Raw genomic sequence first — 26,812 nt, forward strand, 5'->3', positions numbered from 1 at the left:
AGAACTTGTATCTCAAGGTGGGTGGCGGTATTTACGTTGTAGATGTCCATGGGCTCCGGTAACCACTTAACACCAGGTGGGCTGTGAGCTCGTCCACGCATCTAATAAATAAAAAACATAAAAAAATATTGCTCATGTCAAAATATGGTTCTTAACAAAGTTATTGTTTAAATCAATAGACCACACCTGAACGTAGATGACCATATCACTAAGTTCCCGGGCGATCTGATTGCTTCTCTTCCTGGTCGAATGTTTGACGCTTGAAGATTCTCCGTCCCCCTCGCTCCTACGGAAGCCCTGGTAGAACGAGAGAGACGTCCTACCGCTCTTATCTTCCATCGAATTTAGGATCTTGTGGAGCTCTTTCTCTGGTCGAATTTAAAAAGTTTTTTCTTTTACATTCATTCTATTTTATAGGTCTAAATAGGTTATAACTAATGTGTATACTAGAGATGAAACGGATAGTGGTTTGGCCGGATACCGGATACCGAATATTCGGCCCTTTTAGAAATATACTAGAGATGAAACGGATAGTGGTTTGGCCGGATACCGGATACCGAATATTCGGCCCTTTTAGAAATATACTAGAGATGAAACGGATAGTGGTTTGGTCGGATACCGGATACCGTATATTCGGCCCTTTCGGAAATATTCGTGCGCGTTCGGGTATTGTCGCACGTGAGCGGAGATCGCGACGACTCGGTACGATGACAATTTGGTATTAATTCACCACAATTTGCCACTTGTTAATTTTGAGTATCAAACAAACTAAATAATAAAACAACCACTTTTGACGTGCGATTATAAAAATAAAAGTTGTCCATAACCTATTGTGGTATTATTTGCCTTTTGTATAACCATGAGATTTTCTTAAATTTTACTATCCGAAATCCGGCCGGGTACTGACCTACTATCTGGTATCCGGCCGGATACCGGATAGTTACCGGATATCCGTTTCATCTCTAGTGTATACTGTAAAAAACGCGGGTAGCTTTAATTATACAAGATGTCCTTCAAAGGGGCATATCCAGCCGGAACCCGGCTATTGCATCAAAAATGTAGACGGTATTAACTAATCTATTAATTGTTACAACTATACGATGGTAATCTTGAATTTTAATTGTATATATCGGCGCAACGACACTATTTAACTAACTAAGATTAGTTAAAGTTTTTTTATTAAATTGTTTGAATTAAAAATAGTATGAGAAAAAATGAGTTTATTGTAAAAAAAAAACGTGATGTGCATTTCAGGATATTATCAAAATAAAAAATAACCCTTGTACTCATATCTGTTCATAAAATGTTTATAACTACTGATACCATGCACCCCACGCTTTTTTTTACAATAAAATCATTATTTCTTACACTATTTTTAATTCAAATTTATTAAAAAATTATTTTCTATTTTTTAGTTGGATTTTCTATAAAAGCGTATTTTGTTAGTTCTTTAAACTATTATTTATTTTTCATTTTTTAGTTGAATTTAAAGGACAATGCCCATTTTCTTAGGGCGTTTGGGCCCTAAAAAAAGTTGTCGGGTCATGATGTTTTTAACTTAATTTGATACACAAAGAAATATCGTTTCATATTCAGAAAACAATTTTTATATTCTCACCCAGGTTTAAGAGAAATCTGTTTTTTTCTGCAGCTAAAATTAAGTTGGTAATTGTTTTCTTCGAAATCAATAATCGCTCTCATCATTATTTACAATATTAAATAAGTTAATTGTGGTTAATGTTGCTAGAAATAAGCCCTTACGTACATTTTATTATTATTATATCCTCATGATAATAATAAAATGAAATGAAAATCCGGAAGCCGGCAACGATATTGTTGTTGTTTTTAAATTCGCCAATAAGCAGGCAAAGAGCGTAACCTATACAGCCTAATCGTCGTAGTTATATTTTAATATTTTTTTCAATAAAAAGCTGGTGCGTCTCTTATTATTGCTTTTTGGGAGTTTTGACGTCAACTCGATGAATAGCACATTGAGTGAGCGTGAATTTCCGCAGACCTTTTATCTTGAAAAAAAAAAGTCACTGCTATGTTAGCCACAGTTTTATTCCAATGCCTCAATAATCGTGAACAACGATTATTGAGGCATTGCAATAATCGTGAACAACGATTATTGACGTTTAATACACAAAACAACACCCAATTTATATATTATACATCACAATAAACTATTAAAAAAACTTTAAAATAAAACTTCAAGTGACGCTTCACTCGGGTTGCTGCGAAAACTCTCTGATCATATATAATAAGAATAGAGTAATGGTAGGCCATTGAGATTTTTACTAATGGAATCAATAATATCTAAAAATATTCAATAATTCATGGTTTCATGGTTTTAAGTAATAATTATTATTACAATATATAAATATTGAATTGAACAAAAATAAACTAAAAAGTCTGTGAATTAGCTTTTTTTTTTTTAATTTGTTGTTCAAGTCACCGACGACTCTTTCGTTTGGCAGCTTAAAGGTTTACTATAAGGCTGTATGGGCTAAGCCCTTTGCCTATTGGCGAATTTAAAATCAATGGCACTCAGTTTTGGGATGTTATCAAATAAGTATTTTTTTTTTTTGTAAAACAATGCCTGGTTGAAAGAAATGTTGATACATAAACTAAACAACGTGAAAAAATAAGGCATAGTTTTTCAAGTACAAATAGCTTTGACATAAAGTTGGCCCACTTTTGGGCATTGTCCTTTATTCAATTATTATTATTTTTAAATTTTTTTTTAAATACTGAATTGTCATCGGTCCTAAATAAGTATACCAAATTTCGAGTTAATCCGACGTTTTTAAGGGGGTCAAAATCATGTTCAAAGTTTCCGTTACAAACATACATACGTCTGAAGCTAATACCTAAACTCCGCCATATCGTAATCAACTGCCAATATCAATAGCCGGTCACGTAAACTTTGCAGCTTCTATTTTACCATCGATATCGTCGTCGTCTTCCTCGTAGTCTTCGTCGGAGAAGTATTCGGTCAGCGAGCTTCCTGACTGCTGGGAGACTCCGGAACTGGTCCGGTTGCTATCTGGTAGCGACGCGGTGGCTGGCTTCTCATTCGTCCTCGCACTATGGACAGTTCAGTGTGCTTAGTGAGAGTTTTTTTTTTTTTTTTTCGGTAGCGTAAAAGTTTGCCCAATATTGTATACAGTTAGAACAGCGCCCTTAGCGGAAAACGTACGCAAACTGGTGGTACTTTACTGGTGGTAGGACCTCTTGTGAGTCCGCACGGGTAGGTACCACCACCCTGCCTATTTCTGCCGTAAAGCAGTAATGCGTTTCGATTTGAAGGGTGGGGCTGCCGTTGTAACTATACTTGAGACCTTAGAACTCATATCTCAAGGTGGGTGCGCATTTACGTTGTAGATGTCTATGGGCTCCGGTAACCACTTAACACCAGGTGGGCTGTGAGCTCGTCCACCCATCTAAGTAATAAAAAAAAAATCGGCTGTCTACTAAAAAAACACTTCAAAGACGCACCTGCTGGGGGTGGTCAGCACGCCCCCGTAGCCCTGGGATGAGCTGGCCCCCAAGCCTACTGTGGGACTCGATTCGAATGGCAGTAGCTTCTTATTCTTGATGAGGACCTGGTTGAAATGGAAAACAATGGGATTTTACGTCGCATCTATTAATCGAGCTGAAGTCAACACATAAAAATGTCAAGGTTTATGGGTCGTGACTTATTTGAAAAAAGAAAAGTGACTGCAATTGACTGTGGTGTCCTATGGTCACGGATGACTCAGCAACGCGTACATAATGCATTGGTATTATTGCGAATACGACATTTCTGTAACTGATTCGGAATGTAGCTGATGTCAATTGTCTCAATTCTTATAGTACAATGGCGTATGGCAGCCATTGTACTCATGTGGCAGCCATTTTTTTTGCCTTCAAATCGAAAAGCATTACTGCTTCACGGCAGAAATAGGCAGGGCAGTGGTGCCTACCCGTGCGGACTCACAAGAGGTCCTATCACCAGTATTTAGGCAAATTATAATTTTGCGGGTTTGATTTTTATTACACGATGTTATTCTTTCACTGTGGAAGTCAATCGCGAACATTTGTTAAGTCCGTATTTCATTAGGAAAATTGGTACCCGCCTGCGGGATTCCAACACCGGTGCATCGCTTCAACACGAATGCACCGGACGTCTTATCCTTTAGGCCACAACGACTTCTAAAACGCGTCTGCAACTGACTGTTTTATTTGACTATAGCGGTGCTGTGCACTCTAAATTATTCCCGAAAAGTCCAAAGTTGAATAAAGGGTATTATTTGAACGCTATGTTGCGTTTATGAGAACAATGTCGACGAAAAAGGCCATATTTGAGAAAAGAAAATTCTTGGATTTCAGCCCACGATAAAATCTTTCTTCATATCTCGACCGCTTTTGTACCACGTGTTTTTGATAAAATCGATTCACCGTGAGCCTTCTGTAATATTTTCATTCACTCCATACACGAAATTCCATTGCTTATGTAAAATTTAAAACAAACTTTTTTCGATGTTTTGCTCTATTAAGAAAATCGCAGTTAAGATAGTATTACAACTAAAAAACATCACTCGAGTTCCGCGCCAAAATAGAAAACAATTGTGCCAATCTAACAATAACAAAAAAAGTTTAAAACCATAAACTAAAAAGCAATTCCTGATACTTTTTTTACTAAATATATATTCATCTCTTTATTAAAATAATTCAAATTACAGTAACAGTTTGCGCAGGATAAAAAGTTAAGGTCTCTGGTATACAACCGTATGGAGATACGAACGAGGCGTATTAGATCGCGTTTCGCAGTTAGCCTGATTATAATAAAAACGTACGCAGCCTTCTCGTGTCGGCCATTATTGAAAGAGGGAGAAAAACAAGGGCTTTTTGGCGGGAACGCGAGGAGTGAAGTTGTGTGATATGTTTTATTTTGTGTTTCTTCAGGTTTAAATGTGTAATAACGGTGTTTTATTAACTGTTTAATATCTGTGAAAGTACACAAATGTGGGAAAACGAAACAAAGCCGCTGGACGAAACTTCCCGAGATCCTCTAAAAAGTCCACTGTAAAAATCTCAGTAAATGACTACCATTTTACTGAGATTACATTTCATCCCATATCATCTTATCTCATTTCATTTAATTTCATCCCAGTTGATTAATGTCTCAAATTAATCATCTTCATTTCATTTCATCTTATTTCATCTCATTTCATTTCACTCCATATATTATCATTTTTCATAAAAATATGTATATAAATTAAAATAAGACATGACTTAAAGGTCTTGGTAGCCAGGTCATAAAATCCCTTTAAAAAAAGCAAGAAAAACAATTGAATACCTTATATTTTAGTCGCTCCGGACTAGGGAGTCTCGGTTCGTCTGTATAGTCGACTTCGAATAAAAACGACGTGACCAGTTTGTCTCCGAAAACTGCCTGAAAGAAACGCACTCAATAAAAATCATATTTAAAAAAAGTTAAAAGTCGTCGTGGCCTAAACGTTAAAACGCCCGGCGCATTCGTATCAAGCGATACGACTGTGTGGCGTTCGAATCCCGCAGCCTGTACGAAATTTTCTAATGACTACTACTATAATTATGCCATCTTCACCAACAAGTAAGTACCTCGATTAAAACGTAAAATTTCAAACTAATATAGCTCATAAGTCTGAAGCCATTGAGACTATTATGACTGATGGCGTTTATGTTGTTCGGTAACCACCTAACACTAGACGGGCTGGCCACTAGATATCAAGTGTAGGTATAATCTATGCACTAGATCTTGCCCACGAAACTGTCGAAACAAAAATTAAGAATAGGTGATGAGGATAAAGTGGGACGATTAGAGTCAGTCGAATCAATTCGACTAAGTTTAAATTGAGATAACGATGAGTGGGTAAAATTAGAGAGGAGTCAAGAGTTGTTCTTGCGCGCAACATGCCATACTTGAGACATGGCCGTGGACGAGCTCACGGCCCACCGGGTGTTAAGTGGTCACTAGACCCATAGATATCAATTACGGCAATGCCACCCTTCCTTTTGAGACATTAGTTCTAAGTCTCTGTTTTTTTAGTACAACAGCTATCCCGCCCTTCAAATCGAAACGTATTACTGCTTCATGGGCAGAGTTAGGCAGGATGGTGGTACCCACCAGTGCGGGCTCACAAGAAGCACTACCACCAATATTGTGATGTCATTTTGGGTTTTTTTTATTGCCTTTGTAGGCAAACGGACGAGCATACGGCCCACCTGATGGTAAGTGGTCACCGTCGCTTATGGACGTCAGCAATGCTAGGGGCAGAGCCAAGCAGCTGCCTACCGTATGTCATAGCGCTCGGGAAGCATTGTGGAGGGTAGCTCATTCCAAAGCCGGATGGTGCGTGGCAAAAAAGATCTTTGGAAACGCACTGTCGATGAACGCAGCGGTTCCAGATAGCATTGATGAATTTGGGGCTGCTAAAACGGCGGAAGAAAGATCTTCCACCGAACGGATGATATTGCTTGGTAGACCGACGGTCCTAATGTTGTTGTTCGGAACTTGTATATATGCAAGCATATCTTGAAAATGTCGTAAGCGAGATTAAGGCATCTGTCAAATATCTTGTGTTCTGTGATGGCTACCGCCACATAATTCAATATTACTGACCTCAAATGTGCTGGCCATAACTTGTTGTTGCGGGAGACTGCAATGGTTCTCAATACTCAAAATCAGGGGGTACGGTGATGCAACGAACGCGCTCCTGATAATAAAAAAATGTGTGACAAAAACTCATTTGCAGCTAAATCTGCTTTTTTTTCTTTTTCCTACTTATAGCTAGTAACCTTGATGGGTTGTGATAGCTTCGTAGGACGTATAGATGAGCTCACGGGGCTCTAACCTGGGACGTTGCTAAAACCATTGCTATTGAAGTCGTCGTGGCCTAACGGATAAGACGTCCGGTGCATTCGTGTTGAGCGATGCACCGGTGTTCGAATCCCGCAGGCGGGTATCAATTTTTCTAATGAAATACGTACTCAACAAATGTTCACGATTGATTTCCACGGTGAAGGAATAACATCGTGTAATAAAAATGAAACCCGCAAAATTATAATTTGCGTAATTACTGGTGGTAGGACCTCTTGTGAGTCCGCACGGGTAGGCACCACCACCCTGCCTATTTCTGCCGTGAAGCAGTAATGCGTTTCGGTTTGAAGGGTGGGGCAGCCGTTGTAACTATAATAACTATAATTGAGACCTTAGAACTTATATCTCAAGGTGGGTGGCGCATTTACGTTGTAGATGTCTATGGGCTCCAGTAACCACTTAACACCAGGTGGGCTGTGAGCTCGTCCACTCATCTAAGCAATAAAAAAAAAAAAAAAAAAAAAAAAAAAAAAAAAAAAAAAAAAAAAAAAAAAAAAAAAAAAAAAAAAAAAAAAAAAAACCAGCCCTAGCAAGAGCATTGCTTCGCAGAATCTACCACCGGATCGGAATCGCGACTAAGAAGATCCGGCGAGAAACATACTGGGCTATGAGAAATCTGCTACTTATCTTGTTACTGGAACTGTTCTCGAAGACGAAGACAGAAGATTCTGGTGTTGATTGTTATAATATACGAATGTAACCGAAAATAAATATTGCATTAAAATTGGACATGCCCAAAAACCTTATGTTACTTTCATTCCAACAGAGATAAAGGCATAGCACTGAATTATCTTAATGGTATCTTCGTCCTTCAGAGTTCAATGCATGAATGGTTCGGTTGCAAACGTAGACTTGACGGTACCACGCCAAACCAAGATTAAGCACATAAATACATGGTTTATCAAGAGTCGGATACCTCGCAATAGTTTCAACAACTCGACGGAACTGAATTTTCGTCGTGAAAGTGTGGCCGTGGTAGATGACAGGGTTTCCATCGTCGCCGTCCCAGCAGTCCAGCTCGACGCAACGGCATCCCGTTAATAGCACCTGAAAAGAACGTAAAGATCATCTAACTTGGCATTTGATACAAATTCTTTTTATTTCTCCCGCTGGTAGAGAAGAAACGATTAGCGTGTGGCAGAGCGTTGGGGACCGTTACCTCCGAATGATAGCACATTGACCTGCATCTCTTATTAATACGTATTCATTAGCTTGGTATGTTTGTGTGCTACGAAGACTTTGAACGTAGTTTTAGTACAGTACAATAGTTTTTATAAATTCGCTCTAAAATCTAGACTGGTATTGACAGGATAAAAAAAAGAAATTCATTGTCAGGCGATTTGCTATTTAGGCATTTTTTAGTATTATTAATAAAAAACTATTTTAAATTACATGCATATATTACTATCCAGACCACGTTGATTCTGCTATTGTCTTTGATTTCATTTGTTTAAGTGAGAGTTAATTTTGTTGTAAATGGTTTGTGGTCAATGTGCTCTAATGCGAGTTTTTTAACGTTCTCGATAGCGTAAAAGTTAGCTCATATTTGTATGGAATGGGATCGTTTTCCTACGTTTGCCGCTAGGGGCACTGTTCCAACTGCATACAAAATTAGGTTCACTTTTACGCTATCGAGAACGTTAAAAACTCTCACTAGGCACACAGATGGACTGTGTGTACGAAGCAGGGATCATCTACCCGAACTGATGGTGTATGTAGAACGTATACATAATAGGGCATATTTATTGTGAATTTGGAAACATAATTACCCCCATTTTTTCCTCCTACCTAATGATAGCTTAAGGGGCTATTGCATCTACCAGTTACGAGAAAACTAATTCGAATGCAAATTTTTACAGCGAACTGATGCGAAATTGAGATTGCAATAATCACCTAATTACCTTATTATTATCGATACAGTTTTTGGACCGTATCAAGTGTACTTTTTTTAATTGGGAAGATGATCTCACTGTCTATCCAGCTATAAGTATTTACGGAGTGGTGTGATCAACAAGATGTTTAGCCAGCTTGACATACTAGAAAAGCCCCCCTTGGAATTAGTGTAGATTAATAATCTGCTAATAATTCTAGCATACACGATAGCACAAAAGACCCACTTCATAATGTAATCAACAATAAGGTTTATATTTTCACAAAAGGGTTTCCAATTATAATCAAAGAATGGAAAAAGAGATTAAAAGAGATTAGCTTCTTGTGAGTCTATGGCATTAAGTCCGCCTTTATGTCAATTATAGAAAAAAAAAAAAAAAAAAAAGAAAAATGTGGATAACAAATTCTGCTGTAATTAGTAAAGTTAACCAACTGATATGATATAAGCACTGTTATAAATTTAATTTCAAAAGCATAACGAAAGTCACAGATACACAAGTTTCAGCCCCTTGTACGCATGCGTAGATTTATTGATTTTTTATTAGTGATTCGTCTCTTCCACATGAATGAGCATCATATTTTTACTAGTTTACTGTTATTCAATCCTTCTTGGTTTGTGTAGGTAGTAGGTCGTGTTATTCAGCGATAGTCGATTTTAACATTTAGTCGATTTTTTTAATCAGTACATCACTTTTGCTTCGCACAGTGTACAGTAGACATTAAATTCAATAGACGCACGTCAAATCAAAGTTGTTTTCAAAACTTAAACATAACCTAAAATTATAGCCGCTTTATTACAATTCTCATAAAAATGAAGGAAGACAATGTTGATATTGATACTAAAAACGTTGTTAAAAACCGCGAGCTTCTCTATCGGATGATAATAAGGTAAATAAGCGATTATTATTATCTCAAATTTGCATCAGATGCCAATCTACATAATGTTTTGTAAGTACATATTTGCGTTCCCGAGATTAAAAAAAAAACTAATTTGGTCGGAAAGTGAAATTTAATTTATGTATGTACGTATTCGAAATATCTATGTGAAGTGTAATAACATAAAAGATAAGATCATTGACGGCACTCTAGCAATTGCTTAAATGTATAAACACCGCCAAAGTGGGTTATAATGTCTGATAATTTTTAAATTTGGCAGAACGACTTTGTGACAGCAAAAAAATCTCTTTTGTGATAAAAAATGTAATTCGCCTATTTTAAATTAAAGGCAAAAACTTAACTTGGATGCTTATTGTTTAAGGATTTTTCTGATTTGCCTTTTGATTGATTAAGTGGCACAAGTAGCCTTATATCATGGAATTTTACACCACGGTTTCACTCTAACACGCAAAGAAAAATTCCTAAAAGCAAAAAAAAAAATTCCATAAGAAATAATTTTGTATTAGATTATTTAGAAAATTAGATGCACTATGAACATACAATATATGGGAATAACTGAAATGTTACTGCTTATTTTTATGTATAATAGGTAAACCAATACATACAGGCCAATTTGAGATGTATCATTGAGAAAAATTTTACTCTTGAATTTTTTTCTTGTATTAGCTTCTAGTCTTATATAACACGGTTTAGAACTATATAGGCCTTGTAGGACGTATATAACTTGTTATATGAGCATTACGTGTATTTTCAGTGTTATAGATTTTCATTCTAACAAGCCAACCAGGTCATAGCAATGTTACTGTCGCTCATACACATTGTAAATGCCTTACTCTGTATGATGCCTGTAGTGTATTAGTGAGGGTACTTGTTCTTCTTTTAATAAAAGGATTACTAAGTACGGGTTGCATCAAGACAGACACACAATGAACTGATTTGTTACCCAACACATGTGTTTAAGTTCATTATTAAATAATAAAACATCATGATGCCAAAGGTCGAGTCTCAACTAAACTAAAAATATGCTATATCCCAAAAAATATATCTATTAATATTAAATTAAGATCAATTCTTCTTTGTCTCCACCTTATCCCATTAGGTGGGGTCGGTACATCGAATTTTTCTATTCCATTCTCTTCTATCAGTCGTCATCTCAACGCTCACTCCTCTCTCTCTCTCTCTCATATCGTCATTCACACCCTCCATCCATGTCTTGTTCAGTCGACATGGACAAAGTCAGTAAATTAAGGTCAATTAAAATTTATAATGTTGAATAATGAATATCAGAGCATCTAATGTTGACATATTGTGTTGTACTTATTAATCTTGATTACAATTTTAACATTGTCGATAACAATGTATATAGTGAAAACAAATAAGCTAGTATGTGTGCTCCATCAACAACAGTATGAAGAAATCTTTGGCCCCTGACCAATGTCACCTCAGTGATGCACACAAGTTTCCTCAAATTCAAGCCATACTAATTATAAGTAAAAAAATTGTGTATGACATAAATAAATTTGGACTAAGAACAAGCTGTCTTTCTTTAAGATTCTTCTCGGTGATTAAACCACATTCTAAATCGGTCATAACGTCACAGTAATATAAAAGCTCATATTAAATAAACAAAAAAAAGAAATATTTTTAAAGTTGCATCATGTAATTATCACATGTGGAAATTTCCTTGGGACCGCTTATCAGCTTTCTAAAATTACTACACTGGTTAGCTTTAAGCTTGACTTGCTTAATTTGAAATATGCTACATTTTAAAAAGACTAGACACATATAAGTAATACATTATTATATTTAATGATATAAATATACACTTGTATGTAAATACAAGTATTAACAATTTTTGTTGCATTCCTAGGTTGTATCTACCAGCCCTAATTTTGTTCCCATAATAGCATATAACTGGGTGAAGTACCTTCAGAATTACATTTGTACATGATGGCGGGTGGCCATCATACGACACAAGATATTTGACAGACGCCTGAATTGCGCTAATGACATTTTCAAGATAATCTTACATATATACAAGTTGCGAACAACAATATTCACCTCAAGGACCGGTCATCGTTCTCGCCGAACCCGTCGCTTGCGACGAAGGGCTCGACGAGTAAATTAACCCAGAGACACAGCCCACTGAGTTGCTCGCCGGATCTTCTCAGTGGGTCGCGTTCCCTATCCGGTGGTAGTTTATGCGAAGCTCGGCTCTTGCTAAGGTTCGTGTTAGCAACGTCGTCAGCCCCGTGAGCTTACCTACTAGTTAAGGTTACGCTGAAATAGCCTTTCATGGCTCTCAGCTTAGGTAGGAGAAAAAAAACAACATTCAGACCATCAGCTTACCCAGAAGTCATATTGTCCTTTGTGTTTATCCCAGTGCCGATAACCAGTTCTACTTATGAAAGCTTGTATGTTCTTTTACAGCCAATTGTACTATGACGGCTACCAGCCCATAGCTGCGACGTTGGCAGCAGCCGTACACGCTGACCCTCCGTGTCCTCCCAGCGACAGGTATCGATAAAATAATCAGTCTACAGTTACTAACAGTCTAAAATAGACAGGACCTAGCTGCCTCATATACAACATCTTCTTCTTTATTGTTCTCTCACTGCTAAGGAATTTTTCTTTATTGCTTAGATGGGTGGACGAGCTCACAGCACACCTGGTGTTAAGCGGTTACTGGAGCCCATAGACATCTACAGCGTAAATGCGCCACCTACCTTGAGATATAAGTTCTAAGGTCTCAAGTATAGTTATAACGGCTGCCCCACCCTTCAAACCGAAACGCATTACTGCTTCACGGCAGAAATAAGCAGGGCGGTGGTACCTACCCGCGCGGACTCACAAGAGGTCCTATCATCAGCGACCACATGTTTTCTTTTCTCTTCTCCATATTGTTCGGTCATGGGTGGCATGGACCGCGCGGTATTAGACTACCACCAACCTCTCTCTTAACCAGATCTGACCATCGGTCTGGTGTTATGCCCACGGCGCGCTTGCCTTCTATGCGGGCTAAAATTAAGATATTCTCTAATTCATGTCTGGGAGACTTCATGATGTGTCCCAAGAAGCTCATAACACATTCTTGGCAGATGGCAGAGAGCCTTACATAGTTACAGTAGGCGCGCGAGTTCATGTCCATCCTGAGGAATGCGGTAGTGCTGTGACCTAGTTAATTATGGTGATGTCGATAATAACTACCGATTTAGTCAACAGCTGTTAATTTGGTTTAATCTAACTAGGTCATTTTGTAAATCTATACATAATTGGAGTGTCTCCAATTTTATTTATTTATATAGAAGATTTGGGGCTGATGAATCAAGCGTGTTTTATTGCAGGTTGCTCAATGTCATGATGGTGGGCCTACAGCATGAGCCAGACAGGAAAGATAGGCTGGCTGCATCGAATGCTGCCGAGCATCTTTTGGGCACAACCGGTTTTGGTGAGTTTTTTTTTACTATTGCTGTCGAAGGCCTCCTAAATTAGTGCTTTCTCCTTTAGGTGCTTCATTAGGTGCTTCATTGCTACTGCAGCAGTTAGTCATTACACACACATTATGGTGGTAGGACCTCTTGTGAGTCCGCACGGGTAGGTACCACCGCCCTGCCTATTTCTGCCGTGAAGCAGTAATGCGTTTCGGCTTGAAGGGTGGGGCAGCCGTTGTGACTATACTTGATACCTTAAAACTTATCTCAAGGTGGGTGGCACATTGAAGTTATAGATGTCTATGGGCCCCGGTAACCAATTAACATCAGGTGGGCCGTGAGCTCGTCCACCCATCTAACCAATAAAAAAAAAATCCTGATTATGGCTTTTCGAACTTCCAAAGACTTGGAGTACGAAATGGACGCTTCCTCCCTGGCCCCTGAGCCGGCCACGTATGAGACGGCATACGTGACTTCGCACAAGATGTCTTGCCGGGCTGGAGCCTTCAGCCACTGCGGACAGCTGGTGGCCACTGGCAGTGTCGATGCCAGTATCAAGGTGAGACTCTGAAAGGCGCTTAACGACTTACAGACAAACTTGGATCTTGGTTCATGATATATACAGTCAAACCTGGATAAGAGAGAGTTCAAGGGAGCACAATCTCATTCTCGTTTAAAGAGGTTTCTCACTAACCCGAGTTTCTCGCTAATGCTCCCTCTGAATTTTATTTCGCGGTTTACGGATTCAAACGCATTCACTACTTTAATTTTCCGTTTTGACATGATGCAGAACAGAACTTTTCTTTGCAATTGATTAACGATAAACTGAGTAAGTCCGACAAACAGGACGGTACACAGGCACACGTGTCCATTCGAAAAGAAAGCGATAAAATAACAACGTTATTTAGTTCCACGAAATAGAATAGGTTCAATATTGACGAGAAAACAATTCAAAAAATATGGTAGAAAGTTCCACAAAAGTTAACAATGAGTCATAAAATAACAGATGTTAAACTTGTAATTTGTTTTTTCATTTGTTCCTCCTAAATCCATCCTCCTCGACTCTCGCCTATAGAGGTATAGATAAGTAGCAGTCTCACTTACGGAGGTCCATGAGGGAAAAACGACTCTCTCTTACAGAGGTTTCTGTTTCTCTCTAATAGAGGTTTTGGGAGCTTAAAATGACGGGTCCTGGCTATTACTCTCACTTATAGAGTTTTCTCACTTATCCAGTTCTCACTTATCCAGGTTTGACTGTATATATAATAAATACCATATCATTTGCAAGTATTTAAAGTAAGAAAAAATTAACGCTGTCCTAATCGATTATAATAAATAAATATCTGAAATGGTAGTGCAAGGTAGAGGGGGTCGACCGAAGAAGACATGGATGGAGTGTGTGAATGACGATATGAGAGAGAGAGAGGAGTGAGTGTTGAGTTGACGGCTTATAGAAGAGAATGGAAGAGAAAAAATTGCTGTGCCGACTCCACCTAGTGGGATAAGGTGGAGACAAAGAAGAAAAAGAAGAAATAAAAAAAAAATTGCCAATATAATTTAATCAAAAGACTAAGTATAAGTACAGTACAGTATTTGCCTTTTTGACTAATTTTTCAATCATAATTGTGTTTTGATGTGCAAAAAAAAGAATGCCGTCTCTCTTTCTCCTTCTCTCTCACTCTCTGTCTCTCTCTTAATTTTTTTTTACAATCTTATTCTAAATCCACAATTTGTATATAACTATGCGCTAGCGACTTACTTGCGTGGACCTATGTGTGCTCACGGTTTTTTTTTATAATATCTTGCAACATAATCCCAACGCAATTTAGAAAATCAGTGGCGCCATCTATGGAGCGTCACGGTAAACCTTAAAAACCTCTTTTATTTATTTTATTGCCCTTTTGGGCAGAAGAACATACGGCCCACCTGATGGCGAGTGGTTACCGTCGCCCATGGACTTCAGTGATGCCAGGGGCAGAGCCTGGCCGCCGCCTACCGTTAAACTTTAATACTCCGTATTAAAGGAGGGTGAAGATCTGAAACCCTAACCTATAGATGCAGGCCACTGAGTTTCTCGCCGGATCTTCTCAGTGGGGCGCGTTTCCGATCCGGTGGTGGATTCTGCGAAGTACTACTCTGACTAGTGCTAGTGTTAGCATGCTCTTTCAGGTTGAGCCCGTGAGCTCACCTACCCGCGCGTAGCTGAAATAGTCCCTTAGGTTACCAACGAACAGGTATCGAAACAAAAATATCCGATACTCATAGACTTGGTTAAAGAGATGGATTCTGAATTCTATTGGCGTCATTTTACCAGATTTTAGATGTGGAGAGGATGCTCGCGAAATCAGCTCCCGAGGAGGTGGAGCAAGGGAGGGAGCAACAGGGGCATCCCGTCATCAGAACCCTGTGAGTAATGGGCTTTCAATTCAAGGCTTAATCGTCATCAGAACCCTGTGAGTAATGGGCTTTCAATTCAAGGCTCAATCGTCATCGGAACCCTGTGAGCAATGAATGGGCTTTCAATTCAAGGCTTAATCGGCATCAGAACCCTGTGAGTAATGGGTCGGGTTTCAAGGCTCAATCGTATCTTAGATACTATCGGCGCTTTCTTCAAGTACTCAAAAGTCAGGGGAGCTTACTGAGGAAAGCTGATGGCGATGTTACTAACTTAGACGATGAGGCAATTATAGCTGTACCTTAAAGCGGCCTTGCTAAGAGCCACTTAAAGTCTAACGTGCCGATTTCCATTTTTCCTATAAAACTAAAATTCTGAAGGCTCAACAGAAATATTGAGGAGTCAGTCTCAAAGCTGCGTCCCCGAAACCACGATTGGCGCGCGATATTGTTAGATTAAGGTCGCCATAAGAACAATCATGACTAGGAGATTCAACCCGCAATATTATAATTTGCGTAATTACTGGTGGTAGGACCTCTTGTAAGTCCGCGCGGGTAAGTACCACCACCCCGCCTATTCCTGCCGTGAATCAGTAATGCGTTTCGGTTTGAAGGGCGGGGCAGCCGTTGTAACTACACTGAGACCTTAGAGATTATATCTCAAGGTGGGTGGCGCATTTACGTTATAGATCTCTAGAGGCTCCAGTAACCACTTAACACCAGGTGGGCTGTGAGCTTGTCCACCCATCTAAGCAATATATATTTTTACGCAGATACGACCACACTGATGAAATTACAGCGCTCGATTTTCATCCCCGAGAACAGATCTTAGTGTCGGCATCAAGGGATAACTGCATCAAGCTCTTCGACATCACCAAAGCATCAGCGAAGAAGGCCTTTAAATCAATTACGGTATGCATCGAGAGTTCTACACTACACTACTACAGACGCAGTCTTCTGCAGCTCTGTACTGATCCCGAGCTCTTCTCGTATACAAACAGACACAGATCCGACCTACATCTAGCCTCTAGTCCTATACTACACTACTACAGACACAGTCCTCTGCAGCTCTGTACTGATCCCGAGCTCTTCTCGTATACAAACAGACACAGATCCGACCTACATCTAGCCTCTAGTCCTATACTACACTACTACAGACACAGTCCTCTGCAGCTCTGTACTGATCCCGAGCTCTTCTCGTACACAAACAGACACAGATCCGACCTACATCTAGCCTCTAGTCCTATACTACACTACTACAGACACAGTCCTCTGCAGCTCTGTACTGATCCCGAGCTCTTCTCGTATACAAACAGACACAGATCCGACCTACATCTAGCCTCTAGTCCTATACTACACTACTACAGACACAGTCCTCTGCAGCTCTGTACTGATCCCGAGCTCTTCTCGTATACAAACAGACACAGATCCGACCTACATCTAGCCTCTAGTCCTATACTACACTACTACAGACACAGTCCTCTGCAGCTCTGTACTGATCCCGAGCTCTTCTCGTACACAAACAGACACAGATCCGACCTACATCTAGCCTCGAGTCCTATACTACACGTTGGTTGGAACCTCTGGGTCTGCGGAGGGACTTTGGTTCCCTCTGCATTTTGTACATGGAACATCCGTGGGGAGTGCTCTGAGGAATTCTTCGAGATGATACCATCGTTTTTACCATCGCACCGCCAGCCACCGGCGTAGAGTTCATCCATACTATCTGGAGCCACAGTGCGTTTCCAGAGATATTTTTGCCACGTACCATCCGGCTTTGGAATGAGCTCCCCTCCACGGTGTTTCCCGAGCGCTATGACATGTCCTTCTTCAAACGAGGCTTGTGGAGAGTATGAAGCGATAGGCAGCGGCTTGGCTCTGCCCCTGGTATTGCTGAAGTCCATGGGCGAAGGTAACCACTCACCATCAGGTGGGCCGTATGCTCGTCTGCCTACAACGACTACTGTAGACACAGTCCTCTGACCCTAGGACGCTGAACCAGTACTGTGCGTGGCCTTTCATCCCCTCGGAGATCACATCATAGCCTCGACGACACATCCGGTTATCCGGTTATATGACGTCACTACGAGTCAATGCTTCGTCTGCCCTATACCATCTCATCATCACAAGAAACACGTCAATTCTATTAAGTGAGTATAAAATTTTAAATGCGCACATCTGTCTGTTCGTCATTCGATTTTTTTTACAGTTTTGTATGGATAATGTCGTCACTTAATAGTTAGGTCTCTGACTGCATAGAATTCTGGTTGCATCGTCACAATAAATAGTTGTTTTTAATACGCTTTTAATAGCATCAGACGTATGTTTGTAACGGAATCTTTGAACATGATTTTGACCCTCTTCAAAACGTTGGATTAACTCGAAATTTGGCGTACTTATTAAGAGCCGATGACAATTCAAAATATAAAAAAAAAAATTAAAAAATTTAAATTCAAATAAAAAATGAAAAATAAATAATAGTTTAAAAAAATTAACAAAATACGCTTTTATAGAAAATCCAACAAACAAATAGATTTTTTTTTAATAAATTTGAATTAAAAATAGTTTAAGAAAAAATGATTTTATTGTAAAACAAGCGTGGGGTGCATGGTATCAGTAGTTATCAATATTTTATGATCAGATCGATACTAATATTATAAAGAGGAAAGATTTGTTTGTTTGTTTGTTTCGAATAGGCTCCGAAACTACTGGACCGATTTGAAAAATTATTTTTCCATTAGAAGCCGACATTGTCCATGACGAACATAAGCTACTTTTTAAAAAAAAAAATTTTTTTTTTTTTTGGTATCATGTGTGTTTTAATGTTTCCGAAGCGAAGCGAGGGCGGGTCGCTAGTATTTTATAATTTTGGGGAAAAAAAAAGTTTTTTTTTGTTGTTGGGTAAATCCAAAAAAAATTCCTTTACAACTTTGTTCTGTTACGTTACTTTACGTAAATTACGTTGTGAACTTTTTGGCATCTAATTTTGGACTAATGGCATCCCAATGACATGGGATTATAATGCAAATTGGACTATTTTAAGTGAAGTCTAGTAAATGTGAGTGTTATACAGTTTTTCTCATAACCCAAGTCTCCTCAGGAAAGGGATATGGAGCTTTTATTGTGCTTTCTCTACAGATTCTCGCCTAACGGTAAGTATTTTGCGAGCGGCAGCGCTGACGGCTCCATAAAGCTGTGGGACACCGTGTCCAATAGATGTTTCAACACGTTCACGAACGCTCACGAGGGATACGAGGTCTGCTCGGTCGCTTTCACGAAGAACAGCAAGGTGAGCTCGAATTGTGAACGCAGATCCGGTGATCCATAACTAGAGGTCGGAGTAGGTAGACTGATTTAAGGTCGTTGACTTCAAACGTAGAGGATAATATGGATATGCCTCCAAAATACTGGAACTTCATATTTACTTATTGTGATATGTATTTGTCCGGAATTATGAAATTAGCATGTATCTGTGTTTAAGGTGAAAAACGTACTAATAATATTAATCAACGCTACCAGTGCTAGCTAATGGTGAAAGAAATCAGTATTTTATTTTATACAAAAACGCCTTGGAATAGTTACACCGTATTTTGTCCCTTTCTGTTGAATTAGAAATGATGCTTGTCAGTATGAGACAAAACTTAGACAGGGATTTTTTTTTACTTTATCTCATAAATATAGAAATTGTATCCGATGAGGATTGAAAATATTTTTTTTCAATTTTAAAAAATAATCGTTATGGTTAAAATGGCATGTCCATATTATAATATCTTGACGCAAGTATAAAAAACAATCTACCTACTCCGACCACTGTCATAGAGAATTATAACATTTTTGCAAAAAAAATATAACGCGCAATGTAATATGTTCAATTGACGCGCGGTCAATGAACTCTGACGGAACGTTGACTACCCACAATTATTGTGGGTACGCGAAAAATGCTCACTAAAATGTTACTATTTATTTATGTTTCTTTGTTTATAAAAAAAAAAAAAACCAAAAGTCAGATTTAACAGAACACCTAAATATTATGTATAAAAAAGAGAGAGATTCAAACATGAAGTCTGCTCTGGTCTCTTCTAGAGAACATCTGGCAAAGAAAACAGATTTAACTGAAAAAGCTTCTCAATAGCCAATCTCTCGCGTGTTCCGTTCAATTTTACTTCGCGGACATTTCTTTAAATAGCCCGTAGTCTTAAAGAATCTTACTAACCGAGAGGAATCGTGAGATGCAGAGATTACGTTTGCGTCTGTATAGCTCTCGACGAAACGCCTTCAGCTATGAGATTGATCGTGCGAATTGTTGCTACCCATTTTCGATGTGATTTATTTCTTTGGGCGTCCATCAAAGTGTAATGGCTGTACCTTCGAGCCTGTTGTTTATAGTATCTGCTGACTTCTGGGATGGATTCCTCGATAAAACTGTGGGAACTGGCCAGCAGCAGATGCCTGATCCAATACACGGGAGCCGGAACGACCGGTAATAATCCTAATCTATACTAATATATAAATCTTACAGATGTTCCTTTATAACTACTGAACCGTGCATCCGATTGACTTGAAACTTTGCATCCATGTAGAAAATACATATACTTAATGGATAGGCTAATATTTATATGAGTGTTGGACTCCCTACACCAGTTGCGGGGGCGTTAAGGATGAGAATCTTTGTGAGAAATAATAATGTTAATTTTAAATGCCCAGCGAAGCGGACGGGTACAGCTAGTAATGTTACAAACGCGAAAGTTTGTAAGAACGTATGGATGTATGTTTGTTACTCTTTGACGCAAAAACTACTGAACGGATTTTGATGAAACTTTACAATAATATAGCTTACACATCAGAATAATTTAATAAGCTGTAATTAATAAAGATGTAGTGAGAATTACCCAAAATATAACGATAAGTGTCAAGTAAGTGGGGAAAAAATTCGCCATCTTATTTTCATAATCAATAACAAGTTAAAAGATAGTGGGAGGATCCGAAACGACTGCTTACCATTCGGTCCGCAGGTTCTGGAATGTTAAAACCGGCAAAAAAAAATGTTTTAGTAATTTAGCATAATTTTTTGTGGGTCTCGTGTGGATAGACCTGACTGTCGTTTCTTTGGTGGTGCAGTGGTACAATTCAGTATTCGACCTCATGTCTCAAGGCGGGTGGGGAGACGCACAAATGTGTCTTTTACGTTATTCAGGCAAACAGGACCACTACGCCCAGGCCGTGTTCAATCACACCGAGGACTACGTGCTCTTCCCTGACGAGGTGACGACCTCGCTCTGCACTTGGCAGTCGAGGAGCGCCAGCAGGTGCCAGCTGATGTCGCTGGGTCACAACGGGACTGTCAGGTGAGGGTCCAGAGCCGCTAGCGACATGCCGTCTCACCTCCAGACACTTGGTCAATTTTTGAATCCATTAGCTGATGAAAACTGAACTATGATGCCCATTTTGAGGTTGCGAGGATGATCTTTGGTCTTATTGTGACTAGAAATCAGGTGGGATGTTTAATTTGGAAGTAGGCAAGCAGTTTTATTGCTGTCCATGGTCACAGGGGCTGGTGGTGAACGGTTACCGTCTTTGACGCGGTGGTGCTCGCTTGAAGGTGATATCTCAGTAAGCCCTGTGGGGGGCAGTTCGTTTAAGGCATATGGATGAATGAAGAGGTTCCTGGTTATACGGATAATAAATGATTAAGGAACGTCTCAATATCGGAGCACTCTATTAACTCATCACTTAGGTACTGGGGAGGGATCTTGGCTTGAATCCCTAAGGGATCCAGAGTAAACTTGTAAAATTCAGCCAAGATACCAGCTTAGTGCTCTCACTGAACATTGACAGTGGAGAGGACCTCGACTTGAAGAGGTGGAATCCATGCATCACATGTGATGGCTTATCAAGAACAAGAATTGGTGTCTTGGCCCCACAGCCTTCATGCCAACGATATTTGGAAAAATATCCTTTTCAAGTATTTTTTTATTGCCTAGATGGGTGGACGTGCTCGCAACCCACATGGTGTTAAGTGTTTACAGGAGCCCATAGACATCTACGCCGTAAAGGCGCCACCCACCTTGAGATATAAGTTCTAAGGTCTCAAGTATAGTTACAACGGCTGCCCCACCCTTCAAACCGAAACGCATTCACGGCAGAAATAGGCAGGGTGGTGGTATTTACCCGCGCGGACTCACAAGAGGGCCCACCACCAGTAAAAAGTGTCGGGCGTATCGTCCTCTCTGCCCCCCAAGATCCTAAGTCTGAAGCAGGATTCGTTGCCCACAGGTACATAGTACATTCCGGGACCGCACCAGCTTTCCTGACCTGCAGCGACGACTACAGAGCCAGGTTTTGGTACAGGAGGAACACTCATTAGAGTTCCTAATCGTTTATGGTCACCGTCGACTGGCGAGCAGGTGGGGATCTGAGAGTGAGTGGTCGCTGTTGCTCATAGATACTTGGGGCAGAGTTGCTGACTACTGATCAGTACTCTCTACAAGCCTCGTTTGAAGGAGGACATGTCATAGCGCTCGGGAAACATTGTGGAGGGGAGCTCATTCCGGAGCCGGATGGTACGTGCTGGAAAGTATCTTTGGAAACGCACTGTAGATCAACGCAATGGTTCTTGGTGATATGAACGAATCCTGTTCTGCTGGCGGGATGCGCGATGGTAAAAACGTGATGATGGATGATGGGATCATCTCAAAGAATTCTTCAGAGTCCCTACCTTCCTTGCAGCTCGAAATATCTTGGACAATTAGTGATAAGCACGAAACAATAATAAAGAAATGTGTTTTTAAATTTGAAGGTAGTTTTAGTTCGTAACAGTTCGTTGACCCCGAGTTTAGTTTTTTAATTACGTATTGGAATTTAATGTGAATGCTTTTTTGTCATACCATGCTTATTGTTTTTTTTTTCGCTTAAATGGGTGGACGAGCTCATGGCCCACCTGGTGTAAAGTGGTTACCGCGGTCCATAGATACAACGTAAATGCCGCCACTCACCTCGAGACATGAGTTCTAAGGTCTCAGCTATTACAGTCCAACGGCTGCCCCACCCTTCAAACCGAAATGCATTATTGCTTCACGGCAGAAATAGGCAGGGCGGTGGCACCTATCAATAATGAATACAGAGTAGCGCTGATGTCGCTCTCTGGTCCGCGAAATGCTAGTCGATTCGTCTGAGTGTGACGTCACGGATCGACTGACGTCACGGATCGGCTGCCCACTCGTATTTATTATACCGGATATGCTCGTCTTAATGTGGGTGTAATCCAAACTATTAAGCTTTGTGCGAAACTACAGCCAAATTCGTGGAATTATTTTTGAGTGACAAACATATTTCAGTACCTATATACTGCTCATATATAGATAGGATTTGGTGTCTCAAATCACGTGATATCCATGGCCTTCAATAGCTATTGCACTCAAAAAAGGTCGTCAACTCGTTCGCCTATTATGAAAAATGTATATACAACTTTTCAATTGCTTACTATGTGGTAGAAAACAGGTCTAGAATTTGAATAGGTCTTGGGAATTTTATCCCCGTCTCCCTTCCGCAAAACGTTACGAGGAGTGTGCGAAAGAGACAAGCTCAGTTGGCTATGAAAATACCCGCAAAATTCAGATTTAAACTTCCCATAAAAATTAAGGAGATCTGTTATCTATGTTTGTTTGTTTATTTACACATTTATTGTGTCATATGAAAATGTGGTTAAATGAAAAAAAGCGTAAAAGCTAATTTGATATATTGCTATTTTTTTATAATTCAATTATAAAAATATCATGACAATACTAGAGATGGCGTGATATGAAAATATTGCTTATGGATCTTTTTGTCAGGGAGGATACAGGGGAATACGTTTGTATGGGCAAGTTAGTAACCCGAATCTACTTTTGAGAACTCTTTTGTGACTAGAGTTATTTGATTGAAGCATAATTTTAGATTATAATAAATAATTTCTTTAATAAAACTGTAATTGTTTTATTTAACCACCTTCTTTTAAATATTGGAGAAATCTCTGTTTTTTGCTAATGACAATTACAAGATGACAAGATAACTTGCTATTGACATGTATGTCGTGGAATGTCAAATGCGAACCGCCTTTGGTTCGGAAATGGAGGCTGGCAACACTGCGAGTCGAAATAAAATGTAAAATCCATAGACCTATATAGTAGGGACACGACATATTGTTCTATACGTACAATTGCTTATATAAATAGCACCCATTTTGAAGGCACATACATAAACATATATCTATCTCGTTCTTACTCAGCACTTTAACTCGCAGGAAAACAATATAACAGTATTTCAGTGCGTACATAAAATGAAACATGAATATACGTAAATATCTCCGTCTCCGTCTAATGAGGCCGAAAATCCGCCATGTTTAGCGCGCCAAATGTCATTGTCACGTCAGTTCGGCCGTCTGTTTTGGGTTGTACATTATTTATTGACTTTGATATCGATTTAATATGATTGATTATATAAAATTTCATAATTTATCATGCTTAAAACATACAAAAATAATAATTAAAACGTATTTTATAGGATCTCAAGAAAGTCGATGCCCTAAAACTATTATCTATATGTATTTAAATTCATTATGGAGCCCTCATCCGAAAAATCCATTTTTCGGTCGGAATCTATTGATCATGACACTAATCATAAATACCACTTTAAAATATGTCATCAAAACATATTTAGACATTCTGTTTAGATATTTCGGGAAAAAGGCTACCGACAAAATCTCTTCGGAACCATTTAAATAAAATAGTTTTATTCCGCAGTGAGTAAAACACTATTGTAAATTTGTTAAATATTTAATAATTAAGTGATTTTAGAGAGGAAGTCACAAGGAATGACGTTTGTAATTAATGAATAAATGTTCTGTAGGTGTTTTTTTTTATCACGCGGTCCTTTGATAACTTTAAAATTTGAATCACTCTCAAGTGGAGCCACTGCGGTCATCCACAGTGCGTTTCCAGAGATCTTTTTTGCCACGTACCATCCGGCTATGGAATGAGCTCCCCTCCACGGTGTTTCCCGAGAGCTATGACATGTCCTTCTTCAAACGAGGCCTGTGGAGAGTATTAAGCGGTAGGCAGCGGCTTGGTTCTGCCCCTGGCATTGCTGAAGTCCATGGGCAACGGTAACCACTCACCATCAGGTGGGCCGTATGCTCGTCTGCCTACAAGGGCAATAAAAAAAAAAAAAAAGTGATAGTGATTCAAATGTTGCGGCGCACCCTTCTTGAGGTGCGCTGCGGTAGTGTGTTACGGACTTTAGAGTCAGCAAAACAATTAAAATAGATTGTAATAGTCTAAGAAAAACACGTACTCAAAATACGATAACATTTAGCATGCTAGAAATGGGCAGATGGCACTGTACTACGCAATATCTTTATGTTTTGCGGCAAACGACAACTTTATAAAATCAGTGTAGTTAATTTTAAAAATCGTCATATCGTTTACCTGGCAAAGAAGCACGAACTCGTCTTAGATTTCACATAATATCTAAATCACATCATCTTTGCACATAACAATATACTTACTTCCTATTAAAGTATAAATTCTACAAATAATTAATACTCAACAATATTTAAAATAAAATGAGCCAAGAACGTTTATCGATAAAACCTACTAACATTAAAATCTTTTGTACAGCACTAAACCCGCCATGTTTTGTGGCCAGATGACGTCACAGTGGCACGAATTTTTTGTTGACGTTTCATTTCCATAAGTTTCATACTTCAATGGTAAAATCTTTTGTTGTTATCCTTTCGTGATCCTACCCTGGATACTAGGTTAGGTCAAAATGACATTGAAACTTCATCGATTCTACATGCGTGTGCAAATCCATACTAATATTATAAATGCGAAAGTAACTCTGTCTGTCTGTCTGTCTGTCTGTTCCTCTTTCACGCCTAAACGGCTGAACGGATTTTGATGAAATTTGGTATGGTGATAGATGATAACCTAGAAATGGTCATAGGCTATAAATAATCACGCCATCGTTCTTAGGGGGTAGGCAGTAGGCAGATAACTAAATTGAGTTAGTGATTTTTAGTCGTTTTTGTTGGGACTTTTGCTCTTTCACGTATAAAAGGCTGAACAGATCTTGATGAAATTTAGTAAGGTAATAGATGGTTACCTAAAAACGGATATAAGATCAAAATGATCACGTCATAGTACTTAGGGGGTAGGAAGTAGGCAGAAAACTGAATTGAGTTAGTGATTTTTTTATGGTTTTTGGTGGGAGTTTTGCTCTATCATGCCTAAACGGCTGAACGGATTTTGATGAAATTTAGTTAGGTGATAGATAGTAACCTAGAAAAGGATATGGGCTATTAATATTCATGCTATCGTACTTAAGGCGTAGGCAGTAGGCAGAAAACTAATTAAGTTAGTGATTTTTAATAGTTTGGTTTAAAAGTTTACCTCATTCACGCCTTAACGTCTGAACGGATTTTTATAAGACTTGGTTAATATAAAGATAGGATCCTAGGCACGGACACAGGCTACTTCTTACGGCGGGAAAATACCTCATTCCCGCGGAAATCTAGCGTGATCGTGTCAAGAAGCGAATGACGCCATAGCTACTGAAATGATTTTGATGTTTTTTTTTTTAAATGAGTGTTACTAAGACTTAAAGTTAGTATTTGATCACTTTTCTAACTTAGAGGGTCGGTAGGCGCCATAATTTAGGGAATTTATTATAAAATTTTGATGCATCTGTCTTTATTTAACAGTTTTACTTGGATCGAAACTTAGCGACATACCATCACACTACTTAACTTATAGGGTAGGAAGGTACCAAAATTCAGGCTACTTTTTACTTCGGGAAAATATCTCATTCCCACAGGAACCTATACACAGCTACCTATCTACAACATTAAAACTCTGTCTAGAATCACATTACGCCATAGCTATTGATCTGATTTGTATACGATTTTTTATTCAACTGACTGTTAAATTACATACAGATAAAATCTAATTACCTACACCACAGAATTAATATAGTACTACATAACTAGCTACGCTTTAAACTTGAGGAGGTAATTAGATAGACATTTATACGAACTTTATGCTCAGTAATCAATCATAGTGATAAGTTAATACTCATTTTAGACAAAGAAACGGATAGGTAATCAGTTCATCACCGAAATTATAACACCTACACTTAGTTTGTTTACTATTCAACGAGGGAAAATAATTCAATATAACGCAAACCTTCAAATCATACGTCGTCGTAGTGCATAGTTGTTTACATAGACCTATATAATAGGGACACGACATATTGTTCT

General features: G+C 38.9%; 2 protein-coding genes across 2 annotated transcripts in view; one reads left to right on the forward strand and one right to left on the reverse strand.

The window, feature by feature from the left end:
* LOC101735646 (1-phosphatidylinositol 4,5-bisphosphate phosphodiesterase epsilon-1) overlaps positions 1-26,812 on the reverse strand; it is a 150,219-nt gene that overhangs the window by 18,922 nt on the left and 104,485 nt on the right. Inside the window, exons 24-29 of the mRNA XM_021348089.3 lie at positions 7,824-7,954; positions 6,650-6,743; positions 5,345-5,440; positions 3,502-3,608; positions 2,948-3,090; positions 187-368 (exon numbers count right to left, since the gene is read on the reverse strand). Coding sequence (XP_021203764.2) covers positions 187-368; positions 2,948-3,090; positions 3,502-3,608; positions 5,345-5,440; positions 6,650-6,743; positions 7,824-7,954 — 753 coding nt within the window. The remainder of the gene's footprint in view (positions 1-186; positions 369-2,947; positions 3,091-3,501; positions 3,609-5,344; positions 5,441-6,649; positions 6,744-7,823; positions 7,955-26,812) is intronic.
* On the forward strand, positions 9,329-22,308 carry LOC101744320 (cleavage stimulation factor subunit 1). Its single transcript, XM_004926279.4, has 11 exons — positions 9,329-9,685; positions 12,125-12,211; positions 13,039-13,142; positions 13,530-13,684; positions 15,440-15,531; positions 16,293-16,431; positions 17,509-17,669; positions 18,658-18,808; positions 19,906-19,999; positions 20,714-20,864; positions 21,793-22,308. The coding sequence occupies exons 1-11, from the start codon at positions 9,609-9,611 to the stop codon at positions 21,881-21,883; spliced, it is 1,302 nt and encodes a 433-aa protein (XP_004926336.1). The 5' UTR covers positions 9,329-9,608; the 3' UTR covers positions 21,884-22,308.

The sequence above is a fragment of the Bombyx mori genome, chromosome 24 (assembly GCF_030269925.1).
Source record: "Bombyx mori chromosome 24, ASM3026992v2".
NCBI classification, from domain to species: Eukaryota; Metazoa; Arthropoda; class Insecta; order Lepidoptera; family Bombycidae; genus Bombyx; species Bombyx mori.